This window comes from Gavialis gangeticus, unplaced genomic scaffold (assembly GCF_001723915.1).
Source record: "Gavialis gangeticus isolate Ggan-Ray unplaced genomic scaffold, GavGan_comp1, whole genome shotgun sequence".
Classification (NCBI taxonomy): Eukaryota; Metazoa; Chordata; order Crocodylia; family Gavialidae; genus Gavialis; species Gavialis gangeticus.
Window position 1 is genome coordinate 57,819,847 of NW_017729034.1, and position 20,535 is coordinate 57,840,381.

The 20,535-nt window shown below is 42.8% G+C and overlaps 1 protein-coding gene across 1 annotated transcript in view; it reads left to right on the forward strand.

Moving 5' to 3' along the window:
- CAPN9 (calpain 9) overlaps nucleotides 1-20,535 on the forward strand; it is a 65,656-nt gene that overhangs the window by 19,154 nt on the left and 25,967 nt on the right. Inside the window, exons 2-8 of the mRNA XM_019527701.1 lie at nucleotides 3,958-4,027; nucleotides 7,146-7,264; nucleotides 8,838-8,971; nucleotides 9,493-9,661; nucleotides 11,362-11,445; nucleotides 12,146-12,231; nucleotides 15,907-15,984. Of these exons, the coding sequence (XP_019383246.1) occupies nucleotides 3,958-4,027; nucleotides 7,146-7,264; nucleotides 8,838-8,971; nucleotides 9,493-9,661; nucleotides 11,362-11,445; nucleotides 12,146-12,231; nucleotides 15,907-15,984 (740 nt within the window). The remainder of the gene's footprint in view (nucleotides 1-3,957; nucleotides 4,028-7,145; nucleotides 7,265-8,837; nucleotides 8,972-9,492; nucleotides 9,662-11,361; nucleotides 11,446-12,145; nucleotides 12,232-15,906; nucleotides 15,985-20,535) is intronic.

The following is a 20,535-nucleotide window of genomic DNA, read 5'->3' on the forward strand; positions in this document are numbered from 1 at the left end:
TCTTTATCATGGGTGCTGTGAAGAGGGTCTGGCAAAGAGACATTTCTGTAGCCTTATTCCACCCAAGGAAAATCTTAATGTAAGGTTATTTTAGGGTCATTTTCACCCTCTTTATGCCACCAGAGAAACATAAAAGGGAAAAGGAAAGTACAGAGATTTGGCTCTAGAGGGGCATGAAGCATCCTTGAGGGACAGGACAAACAGTTTAAACTTTGAGAGTTTGTCACCTTTTTCAACCACTTTGCTGTCCTCCTGGATCTGAAACATTGAACAAAATGTGTGCAGGAGACCTCCAAGGTCAATGTGCCAGGGTTGAACCAAGGATAACCAGAGCTACAAGCAGTATGAGGATTGCTGGCTGATAAGTATAATGACCTGTATTCTGTTTAGACCCAAGGGGGACTTTATAGCACACCCACTGCTAAGTTATAAATGTAGTCCCAGTGTTATTCATTTCCCTGATCCACTATATGCTCTTCAATTGAACCAACTCCTAGTGGGATATTAGCAATTCAGTTCATACGCAGCAAAGGAGTTAACTTCAGATCATGGCAGTCACTCAGGGGGGAGCTCTGGGTATGGCAAAAATGTTCCTGTGGATAGGAAAATGAAGGGCTTGGAAGGTTATGAGCAGACAAGGTTCTTTGGGTAGATGTGATATCTTTCATTTATTAAACTAAATAGTTGGAACTATTGGCGAGTTATAAGGTTTTTTATGAGCTAGTTACCAGCTTTGTCAAAATCCAGTCTATTAAAATAGGAGGATTATTATCAAGCAAGTTTAATAGGCATGAGAAAACAAAAAAAACCCTCTGTTGACATTTCTTTTACCAGCTCAGTGGATCTTGCTCATTCTTTATCCTGTCTGGAGTCAGTTTTTACATAAAATCATAGGAAATTAGGGTAGGAAGGGAACTAAGGAGGTCATCTAGTCCAACCCCCTGCTCAAAGCTGGACTATCCCCAAACAGATCACCCAACCAAGGTCTTGTCTACCTGGGTCTTAAAAACCTCTAAGGATGGATATCCTACAGCCTCTCTGGGTAGCCTTTTCCAGTGCTTTACTCCTTGTGAAAAAGGTTTTCCTAATATCTAACCTAAACTTCCCTTGCTGCAACTTGAGACCATTGCTCCTTGTTTTGTCATCTGCCAGTCCTGAGAACATGTTATTGCTTTAAATTATTTTAGAGCTTTCATTTAAGGGATATGGGTTTTTTTTATGTACTACTGTTAATGTATGGATTATTTTTGTTTGAAAAAGGTCCTTTCCCAGGTCCTGGTTGCTTGTCACAAAAAAGGTACACAGGGCCATCCCTGGGGAGAGGGCCAATTGGGGCAACCACCCTGGGCCCCATGGACGGTGGTGCACAGGCCGCACTGTGGCCCTGCCAGTGCTGGCAGCTTCTGTGGGTGGTTGCCGGTCCCCTTCCCCCGGCTTCTGCGGGAAGTTGCTACCTCCCGTGTGTTCCCCCCCACCCCCTGCCACTGACACTGCTGCAGGCTTCTGCAGGCGGTTGCCACCCCCAGCCCCGCACAGGCTGATATGCCCTCCCCCCCACACCCTTAAGGATGCCTCTGAATGTACATAATGATGTGCAAATTCAGCAATTTGTCACTTTTCTTACCTCAACATATTAAAATAACTTCTCCACCCAAATAATATACATTCCACCTTCTTAGAGAAGCCTAACACATACAGAAAAAGCTGGCAGAACAGTCTCTTTGCAGCATATTCTGACACTCAAAACCGTCAGGCTGTTTAGCTTGTTTTTTGATATTGCCAGGTTCCATTGTTCTACTTGGACTTCGACTAACTTTGTTTAGCTAGAAAAGGAATTAGAAGCTCTCTGAGAGTACAATATTCTTATTGTCTTTAAATAAAATAAATACATCAAAAGCCACCTATTTTCTATCCACACAACCGAAGGGGTTGAGATACTGAAACTGAATCTTCTATTATTTTACCCGTATTTAATTTCTGCCTTTTGCAAATGCACTGGTAAGAGGTTTTTTTCTCTTAGTCTTAACTGGATTAGTTTGGACCAAATTATACAACCAGCTCTGCAATGGGATTTAAGGGCTGACTGATTAAATGCATATGCATCCCTTCAATATAGCAGAGGAGGCAGCCTTTCCTAGTTTATTCAATTCATTTCAATTCAATTCAATTTAGTTAGACTTTTCTGGCATAGCAAGTTACCCTAATGCAAGAGAAAGCAGACCCCTTACTTATTTATTTGTCAGTGATAATGACAGCCTATCTAGGTTTATGTGTTGTGATTTCTATAGGGTTGCATAACTTGACTGATGCCTTGACTGATGCCTTGGCTATATCAAGACAGTACCAGCAAGGTGTCCTTCTGATTACATGAAGCACCTCCTGTGTTATCATGCAAGGCAGGATGACTTTCTGAATTAAAACAAAAGCAGGGATGGATCATGAAGTCTATGAGGGAATAATTTCTTGGTTTTATTTCTTTATCTGAAGCCCACGGGAGTCAATGAGGGCATGTCATTATGGCACAAGGCAGCACTGCACAGAGATATTCTAAGATAGTTCTTGGACTGGAAGCAGGATAGCTGCATTAGTGTATATTCCTCCTATGCCCAGGCTAATAAGCTCTGCTTCTCTCTTCTTTGCAGAGCTAATTAGGCTAGGCACTGTGCCATGCTAATGCAAGTGTCCTGCTTTTTGTTTCTGGCCTTGCGTTGAATGGACTTACTCATTATAATCTTTCCTTTAGTTTCAATGAGCTTTGAAATAGGCCTTTTCTCTGTTACATTTGATTTTAACAGCTTCTACATAGCCTTTGAGAAAGCCAGTTACAGACAGTTCCTCCTGTGGCAATTGCTTCTGGTGATCCTGAACAAATACTGGTTGGTTCTACTTGCATTTCTCTTCATTCCTGGTAGGAGCAAGGACCAGGATACAGGGCTACCTATCTTCTAGTGCAAAGCTGAAACTGCAGAGCTATGTCTTAGGTGTGCCAAAGACTTGGTAAGTGAAGAAGGGTGGTCCAGTGATTAGATGACTAGCCTGGGGGTCTGGAAATACAGATTCAAATCCAGGTTCCACCAGAAACTCACTGCTTGATCTTGGGCAAGTCCTTTTGTGCCTCAGTTTCCCCATCTGAAAAATGGAGGTACTTGCACTTCCCTGCAGCAGGATCAATACCTCCAAGATTATGGAGCACTCTGATATTCTGAGTGGTCATGAAAATACCTAACATTTCTACCCAGGTTTCAAGATCAATGAGCCAGTAGATGTCCATCATAATTCCATTCAGAAAGAGATAAATTCCATAGACAAATATCAGCAAAAGAATCAATGTACTCTTTTAAATGGCAATTTATGTTCAAGGGGGAAAAATCCCTGGCAAATTCATTGGGTTACAGACAGTTTCTTGTATAGCAAAGAACATCTGCGATATGTCAATTGAATATAAAACAATCTGAGAAATACTTGTCCAAACTGTCTTCATTCTACAATGGCCATATATTCTCAGTGCTTCTTAACCTTTGAGCCCACAAGGGTGTGGAGTAGCATACCTGCTGCTACTCCCAGTTAAAACTAACATTGCTCAGTACAACAAACAAAGGCTGGGATCAGCCTTTTGTTTTTTTCCAAAGAAGATGTGTTCATGGCTGCTGGCCACTGTCTGTGATAGGCATGCTCCTCAGGTAAGCAAAGAATTTCATCCATCAAGACTGCCAGCCAAATATCTTTGATAAATACCAAAGTAATTGGAAAAATTAAGACAAATGATCCTATCGCTACTGATACACTCTAATGGTTCAACATAGCACTTCATAGTAGCTGTACTTTCCTGTGGTTGTCGGGTTCCCAAGGTATACGGTGATGTACTTTACACACCGTGTGACAGGTCCAGTACCTAAATGTTGCAATGTTTTTGCAGGCATCTGTTAAATTATTTCACTCATTCTTTTACTCTCCCAGGACATTGTTAATGACCCACAGTTTATAACTGGAGGAGCTACAAGAACTGACATTTGTCAAGGGGATCTTGGTGAGTGTTTATCTTTCACCCCTACACTAAGATCTGTGATGCCGAAACATCCTAGTCTCTGGCGGGGAGGACTAGGACTTGTGAAATAATGTCTCTGAGGGGTGCCACTCAAGCAGCACCCTCAATTATTGCCTTTGAGGTGGGGAGGAGGCTCAAGAATAACTACCAGCAGCACAGCAGGTAGCACTGCACTGGGTGCCACTGCTGCCTAGAGGGCAAAGCTGTCCTTTTACAGCTCTGTGGTTTGCCCCTTCTTTCCTGAGTTAATGGAACCAGTGAAACTAGTAGTAATACACATGCTTTCATTCTAACTTCAGACCCATTTCTAGTTGCCTGGATAAAGGTATCACATTCTTTCCTTCAAATTAAAGAGGAACTTGAATAGGCTAAGATAATGGCTTTCAAATTAGGGTGTACAACTCTGAGTAAGGTTGCAGGTAACAGCAGGAGCCCCTCATTGTCTCCTAATTACATTGCAATTAATAGGGAGTGGGGTTTAGCACACTTTCGCACCTCAACAGCAGCTGTCCCTCTCTCTCCAATTACCCCAATGTAAGTGAAAACTAAAACAGGTCAGTTTAACCCTGTTTAATTCATGGGTTAACCATCCTAGTTTAATTCTCATTGGCCGCGTTTACACGAGACAATGACTGTGCGGTTGTTACTGCACAGTCATTTAGTACTTACATACATGAGTACTAAATGACTGCATCGCTGAATGGCTTTTAGGTGACGCTGATTGCGCAGTAGCTCATTACCACTGCTGAACAGCATCACGTCACACTTCATGCCACACGGCGCTACTGCACACTAGTAACAAGCTACTCTACAGTCGGCATCTCATGTAGCTGCAGCCACTGTGGGGTAAGAGCAGGCAGAAAAAGTTACCATGGAGGAACTGGGGTGTGTTAAGTCCTGCAATAAACATGGGGCAGGGCACATGAACAGTGTATGTATAGGCTCAAGGGAAATCATCCATATTAAGTGAAGTCATCACATGATTAAGCTTTGGAACTTCTGGGTAGGGCAAAGTGAGAACACCCTGTTGCTACCCCTTTGGAAATGTATGGGATCCCTAGGTTCCTCAGGTCAGATCTGCTCTGTGCCCTGTAAGCACATAGTATTTTGCAGGAGTTTGGATTCTTGGCTACATTTATTGTATCTCTTGACAATATGGGGCAAACACCATGTCAAGGGGTTACCCAGACATACATGGTATTTGCGTCCTGTAATAGGAAGGTCTGGCCCTTTAAGAGGAAGCAGCTAGCCCTATTGTGGGAGCCCAGCTGTGAGTAGTTAGCTGGTGAGGGAGTATCCCACCAGAAGTTAAAAACCCTGAGGAGTGACAGCAGAGAGTAGTGAGCAAGGGAATGCATCACTTTGCAGGCAAGAGGCAAAATAGACCCAAGATAAGGTTGCTACCAGAAAGGGCCATGCTAAAGGGCTAAACTAAGGGACCCTCTTACCACCTGGAAAAGGGATTGAAAGGTTTGTTTGTTGGTTTGCTTGTTGGTCCAAGGGCTGTTTGTATTTAGAGGATTGGCTAAGGAGCTCCCAGGGGGAGCAAAGCCAGCCTGCAAGGCAGCTGGCACACAAACCTGCTTACAGTTCCCAACATGTGTTTTAATGTATTGATTAGCATGCTAATATGACATGCTACACTGTCACAGCATAGCTACACTGTCTTGGAGGACCACATGCTTACAGACTGTAGTAGAAGAGGACAAAGTCTCTGGAAGGCGGTTACCATGGTAGAAAGAGGATGTCTGAAGGAAGACAAAGGTTATTTGCACAGGCACGTGGTATTTACAGGACTAGCTTCCATAATGCCGTTATCGTCTAAATCACTTTGCTCCAGACAGTGGGTGCCTGGAATTGAATGGAATTATAGTTCAAAAGGACCTCAACCCTAATCCTACAGAAGTGAAAAGGGGTGTGTCCTTGTACAACACTATAGGATGGACCTAAAATCCTTAAGAAAGATAATTTTCTATTGTATTCTGTAGGGCTTTAGAGTAATTTCTGCGCAGCCCTGTTACATTTCCATAGAAAGTTATTTGTTTAATTCTATTCAGATTGTGTAAGACTTTCCATCAGAGGAATTCTGGAGGTCATGTGGCATCCCATCAGTCTCTGACAAAATAGCTTATAGGAATCGTACAGTGTAGTAGCTGTCTTGTAAGGGACACTCACTTACTTAAGTAAGAGGCACTCACTGCTCTGTTCACTCAGTGCAAACAACATAGAAGCTGTGTCAGGCTTTTTGAAATGGGGTTGATTCATTCTTCAGAACTACCATTTTCCCTCCCTGAATCACTACCACAAAGCCAAGGTCTTGATTTTTATCTGAGGAAAAGGAATACACAGGATGTTCTCAAATTTTGGTCCTGCTAAAGTGAAGGGAAATTTTGCGCTGGATTTCCTGAGATCGAGAGTTTGCTCAGCTTCTATAAAACTTCCTAGAGAACAGCAAATGGAGTGGTTCTGCACTACATCTTGCCTGGCTAGTACCAGCTAACTCATCCTCTCCTTGAGTTTTTAAGTTAAGTAGGTTATTGACGTACCCCTAATTGATAGACAACCAGGCAGCATACTGCTAATCATAACTGCAACTCTTATCAAGTGTCTCATGTGAAACCAACATAGAACCAGCAAATGAAGCTTTAGTACCTTTCTTTTTGTGAACTTTTAGAATAATGGGCCAAAGCCAATTAAAATAATTTAAAATCCAAATAACTTGAGTGGAAAAAAAAGCAAAACTTAGCCCATTGAGAGAAACAGCTGACAGTTGTGTTCCTAATTGGTTCTGGAGAAGTTTACATGCCACGGGAAATACGAAAATCACAAGCTAATGAAATTAATTTGAATCAACGCGTGTTAATTCTTAATGAATACTTTATGAAATATGGATCACATAATGCAAATAGGACAAGACTCTGATCTCAGTTACAATTTTATAAATCTAGAAAAACTCCATTGACTTCAAGCATAATAGTTTAACAGGGAACAGACTCATGGAGGCTATGACAAGACTGCTACAGAATGTCTGCCCTATATATTTTGTGCATTTTCCCAACACATTATGGATGATCTATGCTTTGCTCTTTTCATTTTGCAGGTGACTGCTGGCTATTGGCAGCCATAGCTTCACTTACTCTGAATGACAAAACCTTAGCCAGAGTTGTACCTCAGGATCAAAATTTTGGACCTGGTTATGCTGGAATATTTCACTTTCAGGTAAGATAAGTACACAACACAAAATTCAAACCTGTCAAGGGCCTGGGAAGCTAAATGTCCCAGTCTGTTTTGGAGTCAGGTTTTCAATTTACAGTTGAGGAGAGTGACTGAGATGTTCTAAACAGTCCTTACTAAATGCACTGTACTGTGCCATCTGGATAAGAAAACCAGTAAAAATGTTAGAGTCATGCAGTCACATCTGTTTCCCTATTTTAAAGGGAAATACAGTGCCAGAAATCAAGGCATTATCCTAGGAAGATTTGAATATTCACAGTCAGATTCAACTCTCAATTACATGTATTCAGCTCCACTAGCAGGAAATCAGAAGGGATGCTTAGGTGTGATCAAGAGAATCATTTGACTCAACAGGATATGTGTATATGTTTAAAATGATTTGAGCCACATGATGCTCTATATCTAATTCACATCAAAAAATACAGACACAACTCTCTCAGGGTATCTGATTAGTTCAGATTCCAATTCCTTCTAAACTGTCCAATACAGTGTAATAGAATTAAAGTGGTAATTTGTATAAAATTGTTAAACAAGCATACAGACTTAAATAAATACTCAGTGCTCAAAAACCACAGTTCTAAGCATTGTGTTAGAGCACAAATCGAATACAATAAATCTCTATTACAGAATTTTGTGGGTTAGAAATTCCATAGAAAGAATACTGTTGTTCTATACTTAATATTGTAGCTTTTCAGAATAATTTAGGGAAAATGAATAACTTTCCATTAAACCCTGTAGAAATCTATAGGATTTGTTCATACAGAGATAAATTATGGTGGACAGAAAATTCCTCTCTGCCACGAACTTGGCTTGTTACTTATTCCATATTCTGGTGCCCTCGGTTCATAATATGCATGTAACCAGGCAGCTCCACACCCAAGGCAGCCACATTATGCCCAATGCAGTGCTGGCTGCTGAAGTGTTGATCAGAGCAGTGCAATCAGCTGTTACTGAGGTTGCAGCTCTTTTTGTACCCTCCAGTCCCCCAAAGTGGCATCTGGGGCTGCTACTCTGGTCTCTCCCTCCTCCTATTTACTCTATTTTCCTCTCATTTAAATTCAGTGCTGTTTAAATAATTTACTACTGTTTATAACACTACAGTTTAGATGAAGTAGCCAGGTATCATTACCAGAAAAGCAGTGAAGTTCAAGGTAGGTCACCTTGTATCAGTCCAGGTGTCTATGTGTCACATTTAGTAAAAAAAAATCCTACTTTTTACTTTATTGAGAAGAGAAGTTGAAGGTGTTTTGGGAGAGAAGAGAAACTTGCTGCTTATTTTTGTTGAATTTCATTTGGCTCACAGAGTGCCATGTTTATAGTCCTATAACAGAGGCTATGCCGCCATTGTTTCTCTTGCCCTCTGTAGATGATGCCCTCCACCAGGCCTCCCTTTCCTTAAGAAGGTGCTGAAGAAGCAGTATAGACATATCTAGTTAATCACCCCCAAAAGTTACTGAGATAGTTCAGAATCTTGTTAGAGCAATAACTAGAGAGCGTCATTAGCCCTATCAAATACTATAAATTATTCAATGATCCTCTCTCTGTCCCTTCTAAACAGTTTTGGCAACACAATGAGTGGCTGGATGTCATTATCGATGATCGATTACCGACTTTCAAGGGCCGCTTGGTTTTCCTGCACTCAGCTGAACACAATGAATTTTGGAGTGCTTTACTGGAGAAGGCCTATGCCAAGTAAGTGCTAGGAGTCACGTGGTACAGGCACTGTTCTCACTTTTCAAATACCCCCTTCTGTTTGTTTTTTCCTTTTGCCTTAGCTCTGACCTGAAGGTATGAAATTAACCTCCAGCTTCCAGTAAATTAATGGAAAGACTCCAATTGGCTACAATGGGAGCTGGATGGAGTCCTAAAACATGCTCTTTGTTCCTCTGCTGGGAATGCTAATAATACTGACTGCTATGGATAAAACCTGGAATGTGACTAGCATGGCTTAGTATTCACCAGACCAGTGATCAACCATGGTAGGGTCAAGACAGCATAGTCCCTGCTAACCTGGTCCAGATCTGTACCAGTAATGAACCAGTGGTTCGAGAATGTCTAGGGGAAGGGGCGAATGACCCCAGTATTAACAATTGCACTGATTTAACTTGTGTTACTGCTGATTTATGCCCACATGAGTCAGAAGCCAGTCAGGCTCAGCACATCATGAAAAAGTGTTTAAAAGCATGTCTCACAGTTAAGGTGTATTTTTTCAGACTGAATGGCAGTTATGAAGCCCTGAAAGGAGGCAGTGCAATAGAAGCCATGGAAGATTTCACTGGAGGAGTTGGAGAAATGTATGAAGTTAGAAAAGCCCCTGACAATTTCCATGACATTTTAGAGAAAGCACTTAAGAAAGGTTCCATGGTGGGCTGTTCCATTGATGTAAGTAAGAAGCTGGAGTCGATCTGAGTTTAGTTTCATTTTATGTATCTGTGATTTTTGTTTCAAAGTAAAAATGTTTTAAAGAAACACGGATGAAATGGATGGCAAATAAAAAGGACACAACTTTATAAAGAGTAGCTGTAATCTAATATATGGGTAAAACCCTTTTGGTCATTAGACCAGCTGATCAGAGGAAGAAAGTCATCAAACATCAACTTGGGATGTCCAGTTTGTGTGTGAACTGTATTTCCTGCCCCATTCTCCTGACCTGGGTTTGGGTTAAAGCTATTCACAGCCCTGTCACATGGAAGGGGGCCAGTAACTACTGGCCTCAGTGGTCACTACTAAGGTATTTTAGGCTGCAACCCTCTAGTGACCCCTCTGGGGGCTTAGGAGGCTTTGCAAGTTAGTTCATAAATGAATTTTCCTGCTCATGAAAGATACCAGATTTACAACTCTGAAGCCTGTAGTGCTCTACTGGAGTGTATGGGCAGCAGCTGTGTAAGGCAATGATCTGCTGATGTGTTTGGTCTCTGCCAAGTGGACCCATTTCTAGGGATGGGAGAAGATAGCTCACTCAGAAGTCTCAGTAAGTCCCCAGCGTGTCCAAAGGGAAAGTTCTGGGATGATTTTGCTGAGGGCTGTGCAATGAGTTGATTTTATTGGTTTAACATCCAGACTTAAAACCAAAAACAAAGTGATTTGGATTAACTTGACAAAACTGTTTAGCAGGTTTCTTAACAAAATACAGAAGCTGAAAAATGGTGGTTTGAGAGCAAAGGAAATGGTTCATTGTCCATGATGTTTTTGCTTTCAGGCACCCATAATAAAAGTAAAGGGAGTGAAGAACTAAATTCACTAAGTCTGAGAACAGAGAGGACTACCTGGGGGTTCCCTTTCTATCCAGTAATTCAGTCATTATGCCATTCATCCGGATATGGGAGACTTAAACCATTCTCTCCCTGATTCAAAGCAGAAATTTGAGGCAGCGTCTCCCAGGTTTCAAGAGGGACCTTAATTACTGGAATAGAGTTGATCCTGGGAAGGGGCTTTCACCATCTCTCCCGTGGTAGGTGTTTGACTTGAGCCAGGGAGAGAAAATGATTCCTTTTCATGGCAGTTAGGCCATTCATCTGGGCTCCAGACCCTTATCCAGTAAATGTTTGAGGGCAAATGGACAAAGTAGAACAGTGTCAATCAGAAACTGAGAGCACCCAACCAAAAGTTGGCTAGGATGCTTTCTCAGAAGATTTGGATTCAAATCCACTCAGGCAAAAAAGGGAACTGAACCTGAGTCTGTCATATCCTGCATGAGTCCACTAATTGCTGGACTATTGAGAAAGCTGGGGAAGAAGTTGTCTCTTCCACACTTCAATTTTTTTCCAGCCATAGCTTTTCAATACACCTGGGTGTAAATTTACAAATACTTGGGCAACAACCAAAACCTCATATTTTTTGTGACGTTTTTGCCCCAAGAATATCATCCAGTTCTAGTTCCAGTCCTTAGAAAAAGTATTAGAATGAAACTTTCTTGTGGAGGAAAGGACTTCCCTATAAGACAATGTCATATGTAATCATTTGCTATACCTGTTAGTATAGCTATGACTTATCAGGGCCTCTAGGTATGGCAGCAGCAAAATTGGTAATCCATTACAACTTCATTTCAAGGAAAGTCACTTAAGTCTGTTTTCATATTTCAGACTAGCAGCACTGCTGAGTCAGAAGCTCGAACCCCTTTCGGCCTTATAAAAGGTCATGCATATTCAGTAACTGGCATTGATGAGGTATGTCCCATTTATTCTGCATCAACTGTGTATGGTGGAATATGGGATGGAAATGAATAATGGCAAATCTCATGTAAGACAAATGGTGGAAACCCACAGCTTAAGGGTAGTAAGTCATAAATCAGTGGTTTCTGAGCTGGGGGTCTTAGAGTCATGAGCCTATTAGACATTCAGTTGCAGAAGTGAGGCTTATAATTAGAAGTGGGGTCACAAGCTCAGGAATGAGGTCACCTGAAGAAAAGTCAGAAACTACTGGACAGACTGCCCTCTGTGTGTCACATGTATGCCATTTGGCTGCAGAATTGGTGTGGCCACACAAGGAGGGGACAGGGTTTTGGCACAGAGTGCATCCCTGTACAACCATCCAGCTTCTTGTGCCAAAAGGGGCATAGGGTGGTGGGAGGCAGGGATCCTGTTATATGTATCCTTTGGCCTGTCTCCCTTGTGGAGCAGGGATCCTTAACTAGCATCCTAACTTAGCTCTAACTGCAGCTTTGTTCCATGGTGGGAGGATACTTCCACTCCCTTCTCCCCATTTTGCCCTCCCATACACTTTCCCTGGTACAGTTCCCTGGTGTCCAGCTGAGTTACACAGCCTGTAAAGTGGAGAAAATTGATTAATGGCAGTGAGCAGCCAAGGTTTGTTGCACTATCCATAGGCTCATAGTTTCAGGCCGTTCAATATTTCCTTTTTTTCTAGGTGAGCTATCGGGGCCGGAAGGTGGACCTCATAAGAATAAGAAACCCATGGGGGCAAGTGGAGTGGAATGGCCCTTGGAGTGACAAGTCAGTGTTTCTGTCACTAGCACTTATGTTGCAAAGAATCTGGGTTAACAAAGAAGGGCTAAGTTAATGTTATGTATATAGTGCTCTGCATTTATCTTTAGCTCATAGTGTTACTTAAACATTTAAATTAAGAGTCTGCACAAGCAATAAAAAACTATTGCTTTAATCACAACTACACCTCAGTATTTTCTAGGCTGCTTGGATCCCATTTAAAGGGACATTGCCAAGGTTTAGTCCCAAAATTAGGGTTTTGATAAAAATGTTATATATGCATATGATGTTACTTATAGAAACTTGTCTTACATATTATATATTACTATATAGCATATGTTATTGCATATCACGTGCCTCCAAATAAGACAAGCATGTTTTTGGGAAGACAGAATGAAGAAAAAAAGTTACGGCTACATAGAGCAGGGATAGAGCCTGCTCTTCAGCACACCCTCCCTCCCATTCCTGCTTAACCAAAAGTTGAACCTCTACCTGCTACTGAAGACTGGTCTCCATGGGTGAACCTACAATTTTGAAAAGAGCTAAACATATCCTGCAAGGCTGTGAAATAGGAGAAGAAAGACTAGGAGTTGCTAATAGACAGCATAACTGCTAGAAGAAAGGTTAGCTTGATTAGTGGCACATTAAAACATTAAAAAGGAGAGATGATTGTTAACACCTTTGAGCCATTAAGTCAGCTGAGTCTCTCAGTTGCCTAAGTAGAAATACCACTGCTGCCTTGACCAGGAATCAATGCGGGAGCAGGAATCAAAACAGGGTGCTTCCATTCCAGGCAGAAAATCAGCTTCCCCAGTTAAGACATGCACTCTAATTTGGGGGGGCCTAATTTCTGGGGAAAAGACATGCATGAAATACAAGTAAATATCATATATTATATTAATATAAGTGTGGTCATGAATTTTGAGGATAATTCCAATGGAAAATGCATATTTTTATATTTTAACATTCCCTTTGCAGCTTTTTCAGCATAACTATCCAAATGTTGGGCTGCTGAATGACCCTGCCATGTGTAAAGACTGAGCAGACTCTCACTATGTAGCATCCCTCTACTGACATTCATTGTGTTCTGTTTCTAATGCTACTAGAGCTGCATTGTACACAGTAACTAGGCCCAGGCAAGGAGCCAAGCTGCATTTAACTGTTAAAAGTAGTTATTGGGTCCCCTCTGTGCCCATGTGGTTCCTTAATATTATGTTTGTTGTGCAAACACCAAAAGACTCAGTAGGTCCCAACAGTGAAAATTCCTAAACTGCTTTTAATATCCACAATAGGCAAAATACAAATTATTACCATTTTAGAAGGAAACTCCATAGATGGTTTAAATAAATTAAGTTTTATAAAGTTTATATATATATAAACTTAATTTAATTTGTATGTATACATGGCCTGTCTCTTTTCTCCCTTCCATCACCTTACCTCCAATGTCATCAACTGAGATTTTCCTTGTTTTACACTAGGGTAAATAAGCGGAGACTCAATTCTATAATTTAATCTGATTCTCTCCCGACAATCTGTTTAATAATGGTGGGTTCATCTACATGTGGTTTACTGCAAATCTGACTAACTAGCTCTGCAGTAAAGTATTACAGTCTACACATGCACTGGTATTAGGGTGCAGTCAATTAATTAACTCCGCCACAAGATAGTACTGGCAGGGACAGTATTATCTTATGGCAGAGTCATTACATGTGCTTAAACGCATGTGTAGACAGTGACAGGGGCTGTCTGAGGCATGAAAGTGCTAAAGTGCAGGAGCTGCCTGCTGCCTAGCCGCACAGTTCTGCACTTTCAGCACTCTAATGCCCCAGCCAGCCCCTCCACCTCCCGATGCCACCACTTGGAGCCTGCAAGTGAACCCCTGCGCCCCCTGCCAGTCCAGGCTGCTCCACCCGGGCTCAAATTGCTGCTGTCCAGGTGCACATGTAAGTGCTGCACCTGGGAGCAGCTGACTCTGGCTCAAACAGCTCCACAGTTTATCATGTTGAATTAGTTGCGTGTGTACATGTACCCAGTGAAACTTAATCAGAATCAAGCACTGTTTCAAAACTATCCCAAAATGAATCCCAAATATGTATGATCTTTTGCTAAATCCTCCCCAGATTTGAGAATAATTGATTGCTATAATTACTGACCTTTGCATATTTAGGAATTAGGATCAGGACAACCATCTAGCTTATTGAAATGTTTATTCAAAGTCCCGTCTCTGCCAAATAGAGCTCTGATTGTGTGCACAGAAATGCTACTACATGCCACAGTGCCAGTACACAGTCCCATAGAAGCCAACAGAGCTCTAAGTAGAAGCAGGAATCTTCATGACTATACCCACTTGCAGGGTAAAGGCTTGGGTTAGAAATCTCCTGCGAGACTTCTGCCACTCCATGCTTAGAATCAGACTAGAAATACACTACTACAACAGCAGTTCTGTAGGAAGTACCAAGGTCTTTCTGTTTCTATCCCTCCTAATACCTAATACCTTTGCTTGAGAGGGTGCAGAGGAGAGCCATGTGAATGAGCTTGAAAGAGTGCAGAGGAGACCCACGTGCATGATCAGAGGTCAGACCTTATGATGAAAGACTGAGAGCCATGGGACTCTTCAGCCTGGAAAAGCACAGGCTCAGGGGTGATCTGGTGGCCACCTATAAGTTTATCAGGGGTGCTCACCAGGATCTGGGGGAACACCTGTTCATCAGAACACCCCAAGGGATGACAAGGTCAAATGGTCACAAACTCCTTCGTGACTGTTTCAGGCTGGACATAAGGAAGAACTTCTTTACAGTCTGAGCCCCCAAGGTTTGGAATAGACAGAGATGGTTCAAGCACCTACATTGAACACCTTCAAGAGACATTTGGATATTTATCTTGCTGGGATCTTATGATCCCCGCTGATTTCCTGCCCCTGGGGCAGGGGGCTGGACTCGATGATCTTCTGAGGTCCCTTCCAGCCCTAGCATCTATGAATCTATGAATTTATAATACAAGGAACAGCAGAGGTGAATGAAAATGAGAAATCTAATTAAAAATAGAACTTCAGTTATTTGAATATATCTGACTCTAAATTACTAGATGTGTCTACACATTCATTAATGTGCCAAAATTATGGCACATTATTTAGTACCTGTAATAACTGAATGCTTTTTGTGTGATGCCTAATTCCCATTGGTCTAATCTACTGCGCATTATCATGATTTTTGCTGGCCACATTAATGTGCAATAGAATTAGTCCAATGGGCATTAAGCATCTCATGTAGCTACGTCCACTGGCAACAATGATACAGGTATAAAATTAAGGTTTACAGCACCGCAGGTTACTAAAACCTTGAGGCTTATCTAGAGCTTGGATCATAGTACTTAAATGGACCTTGGTTTCTGCAGTATATTCTGTCCTCAGGTTGAGCACTATTGCAAACACAGAAGTACTGGTTAATACAGTATGCAGCCACCTAGAGATATCAGGACTGATCCTGCCACCATCTAAGTTTTTCCAATGGCTTGAGTGAAAGCAGGAGCAAGCAAGGACCCTCAGAGGTATCTGCTGTGCCTACTGTTCAAATACAACCAATCTGAAATAGTTATCATCTGCTAAAAGGTCCAGCTGGTGTTTCTGAATGAGGGAACAGGAAATGCCATGTAGCCTTGTAAAGTTTGATTTTTCTTTTCTTGTAGTTCTTCTGAGTGGCGTTTGGTCAGCCCATCTGAGAGGGAACGCTTATGTCAGACCTCACTGGATGACGGGGAGTTCTGGTATGGTACCCTGCTTAATAGTGCAGATTCTGGTGAAAAATGAAGAAAGTAAGCAAGCAAGCCATGGTGTGAACAGAAGGGTGTCTCTGAGCAAGGAAATGATTGATTTAATCCAAAGAGAAGGCAAGGTCAATAAACCCAGGGCATGTATATGTGTTCAATCATGTGGCTTGCTTTAAGCTGAAAAATCATAGATCAGGTCCCCACTTGTGCACATGTTCACTGGTATGAGGAGCCACTGGAAATGTGGGAACATGATCTAAGTAAGTTGGGGTGGGATACAGAGTGAACAGTATTAGGGGAGGCCATTGGGTCTCATAGGTCCACAGTGAAGGAGCTTGTCCGTCTGGGACTGGGGGCATTGGAGGGTTAAAAATAGCCTGGAAAGGTTAAAGAGTTAGGAAAAGCACAACCCTGGGGCTTCAAATGTGTACACACTTTCAATTAGATCAGGCACAGGTTAGCCCAATCTACATAGTACACTTCCTTAGGTGAACTGAGTTAGATCAGGCCAGCCATTTTTGCCCAGTCTAAACTCCCCAGCCTAACTCCACTGAGTTAGGTCAATCTAAGTGTCATGTCTGCAAATACCCCAAGATTCACATCACTTTGCATACAGATATTCTTAATAACAGAGTATATCTTTAAGATGTTTAATATGGTTTCCTTAAGATTTCGCATTAACATATTTAGACTATGATGGGTTACACCCAGAGTGATGCCAAGACCTCACCACTCATGCAAGTTTCATTGGAACCTGGTGGTGCCCAGAACCTCTCAAGATCTCATTTTCTGTATGAGCTTTGTGCTGAGATAACTACTATGCTCCAGACTGACCCTATGGTATTCCTAGCACTGTCAGGACAGACTTCCATTGCACAGTAGGTTCCCTAATTCCTAAAACTGGTTCATAGGGTTTGATGTTACCAGTAGCTGTAAATGTATATGAGCATTTGTGATTGGTACACATGTAGTTATTGATACTCAACACCTTTGGAGTAAACACCCCTTCAGAAGATATATGCAATGCAGTGGAACGATGAAGTACCATAAACTAAAATGAAAGATGAAAATAAATGAGAAAGTGAGCACAGAACCTGATATGGAAATTGTTGTGAAAACATATAATATTATTGAGAACAGTTGAGATATTGTGGGAGGAACAAAGCAAATAAATGATCTACAGATGGTCCCCACATGTATCAGCCATACCATGCACTTGTGAAGCTGTGTCTGCCTATTGTTGACACAGGGAGAACTTTAGTTCTGCACAATTGGTATGTCCCTAAGGCTTGATGCTGATCTCATTTATACTAGTGTAAAACAAAGTAATATTTCCACCAGTGTAGTTACTCTATATTTACAGTGCAATCTTACTGCATGTAGTACAACCTAAGTCCAATTATTACTCTAAAAAGGGATTTAAGATGTAATGCTATGCGACATGGTGGATCAAACAAAGGTGATCTCTCTGCAAACTGCAGGATCCAGAAAAAAACTAATCCACTGACTAATATTTTTACATAGAATACAGTATTCTTTTTTATTTTACTGGTGTTAGTTTTAAAGTGAAAATATGGAGTAGAGTTAAATGCTCACAAATGGCATGATGATTGTGCATGGAAATCTATCTGTTAATTGGGACTTAATATTCAAGACCTCTGGGCATGTCTACATGTGCATTTAAGTATGCCTAAACTTTAATGAATATTAAGCGGATTTAGGCAGGCATCTACACATGCAGGCATTAAAGTGCATTAATGCTGTGTGTGGGCTGACTTGGGACTAAATTTAGTCCCAAGTCAGTCCACACACAAAGGTTAACGCGCTTTAACGCATCTACACATTCATTAATGCACTTTAACTATTTGCACCTAAATTTGATACCTGCATTTAGGCATAAATTCTCCATTTTTAAAGCATATGAAGGACACACACATGTAAATGCACACCCTAATGCACCTTAAATTTAGACTAATGCACCTTAAAGCATCTCATGTAGACTCACCCTGTGGCCGGTGCAGAGATCCCACCTCAGGAACACAGCTGGGTATTTGTATCCCTCCGCTGCTTCCACCACGTGAGGCGGGCCAGTAGGGGGTGCTCCTGCGTTGAGCCGCCCACCTCCCTGCGGCCGACCACCTTCCAGGCTCCGAATGCCTCCCTAGGGGCGCCTTATGTCCGGCCGACCCCTCTCCCGGAGCACACTCGCTAGTCTGGGGGTAACGTGCCGCCACCACCCCAAGAATGGACTGTCTCGCGGCCCTGTGTCCTTGGGGTAACACAGGCCTAAAGTCCCACGGGTACTTGACCCAGTACAGGCACTTGGGGTACTTCCCCAAGTCCGGGGGCAAAAAGGTATAGTCTCCCTTAGTCCACAGACCTAAGGGGTCTCTTAGGCATAATTTAGACCCACCCCTCAATAAGTCTCCCACACCAGTCAAAAAGGAGAACTTTATTGATTACAGGGGGTAGGGTAAACTAGGGTACAGGATAGAGCAATATCTAGAAATCCTAAAGAGCAAACAGTCTGGCTGTGGTAGCCTTTTGATTACACATCTGTGATACTTCCAGCTAAATATCTAATCAGATTGAGTAGCTTACTCACAAGCATCTTCCAAAGGCAGGTGAAGTTTCCCTTTGGAGGCAGGCGGTTCCTAGCTCGTGAGTTTGGGGGGAGAGAGCCAGTTTCAGATGTTAAGGCTTCTCTGTCCCCTGCCTGGCTGCTGCGTCACCTCATGGCCGGAGAGGAGAGACCGCCTCCTTCCCCGTCCTAACTTATATAGCCCCTGTGACCTCATTCACCTGGGCCAGCGGAGGTCAGCCCCAGTTGGCTGTCAGCCAACCAATCTGAAATGCATCACCTGTTACCGGGCAGATTCCAGCTCCCCAGGTAGAAACCCCTTACCCAGGTAAGTGATGCAAGTCACGTAAGCAGAGGGAGCAGGTTTCCCCCTCCCTCAGGAATGCAGCCAGCTCCAGTTCCCTAAAGAGACAGGCTGAGGGTGTGGTCCCCTGTGTGCTGGGCCCACCCTAACTGAATGGTCACAGCACAGAGATTTAAATCACAGTGTCACAGGGCAGAGATTTTTGGGGAGAAACCAAGGTGGCTTTCTGCCACACACCCTGTGAGTTCTAACCTTCTCAGATGGCAGATGAAGGCCACTGATTGACTCAGGCACAAATGGTTGGCAAACTGTAAGCAAATTATCAAGATCAAGTTTAGCAGGTTTTGACTGTTTAAAAACCTTCCACACCTGTTCATCACATTTATCTTTACTAATACCACTTGAGTTGTGTCACCTCTCAAGGCATGGTTTACCACTTCGTCCCAGGTGGGCCTCACCTTGTGAAAGGCTGAGTCATTCCTTTCAAGGTAGCACATCAGAGGCCACACAAATGCACTTTCCCTGTACCTTGTGTTATGTGTTTCCTTAAAGCCCTGGTGTCAGAGATCTAGCTCACAGAGCCACATCATCCAGCCCCTAGTGTTGGCCCCTCCTAGAGACAATTCAGGACCCTTCCACAGCAGCCATGGCTGTTCTGGCTTGTCCAAGATGGCCTGCATGTGGTGCCTGCTCCAGCTGCTCTGGGTCAGACACTGCATGCAGTATAGGTCATGGAGAGAGCACCATGTGTGTGGTGTAGTCCCAGACCAGCTAGAGCAGGTGTGGGATCCAGCAAGTGGAAGCTGAAGGAGAAAGAGGGCTTTGTGGGTCCCCCACATGCCAAATCTGATGCCCACTTTGGCTGGTCCAGGACTGCGCTGTATACAGAGCCCATTCCAGCTGGTCCAGGGCCCACACTGTACCCTGTATTCACCCTTGATTGCCTGGAGCAGAAGCTTTGTGCCACTCACATCCCAATCCAGTCAGAGCAAGTTCTACATGTGGTGTAATCCCAGAGCAGCCAAACCAAATGCTGTGGGCAATGGATCCAGAACACAGTGGGTGGCCCCTGGGCCTGATCCAACCTGTGGGACTGGCCCTGTGCTGTTCATCTTGCCCATGGATTGGTCCTGGGCCACTCAACTGCTGCAAAGCCAGATGAGTTTGACACCCCTGCTTTAAAAACATGAAAGAATTAAATGAGCAAAACCCCAACATATTAGTTTCTGAAGTTTTCTTACAATTTTTGTGCCTATAGTTTGCTGTCTTTTAGAGTAATGTGGCCTTGTGTGTAGAGTCCCTGACTGGAACTCAGGAGAACTGGATTCGATTCTTGGCTCTGCCACTGGCCTGGAGAAGAACTGGATTCAATTTGTTGATTCGGATCACTGTCCCTGATTTGATTTGGCTGAATCTGAATGTGAAGATTCAATGCTTATTTGGAGAATTAGTGATTCAGACATAGACACAGCTTTAAAAGTTTTTTCTACATACCTTGAGGTACCAGCGCGGCTCATGAACGCTGCAATGCTGGGGCCAATGGAGTGTCCCACAGAAGTGGGTGGGGGCCCTCCACATGCTCAGTGGCAAACCCGGAAGTACTCCTGGTCCACTTCCAGGTCTGCTGGGGAGCGTGCTAAGGGCTCCCCTGGGTGCCCCTGGC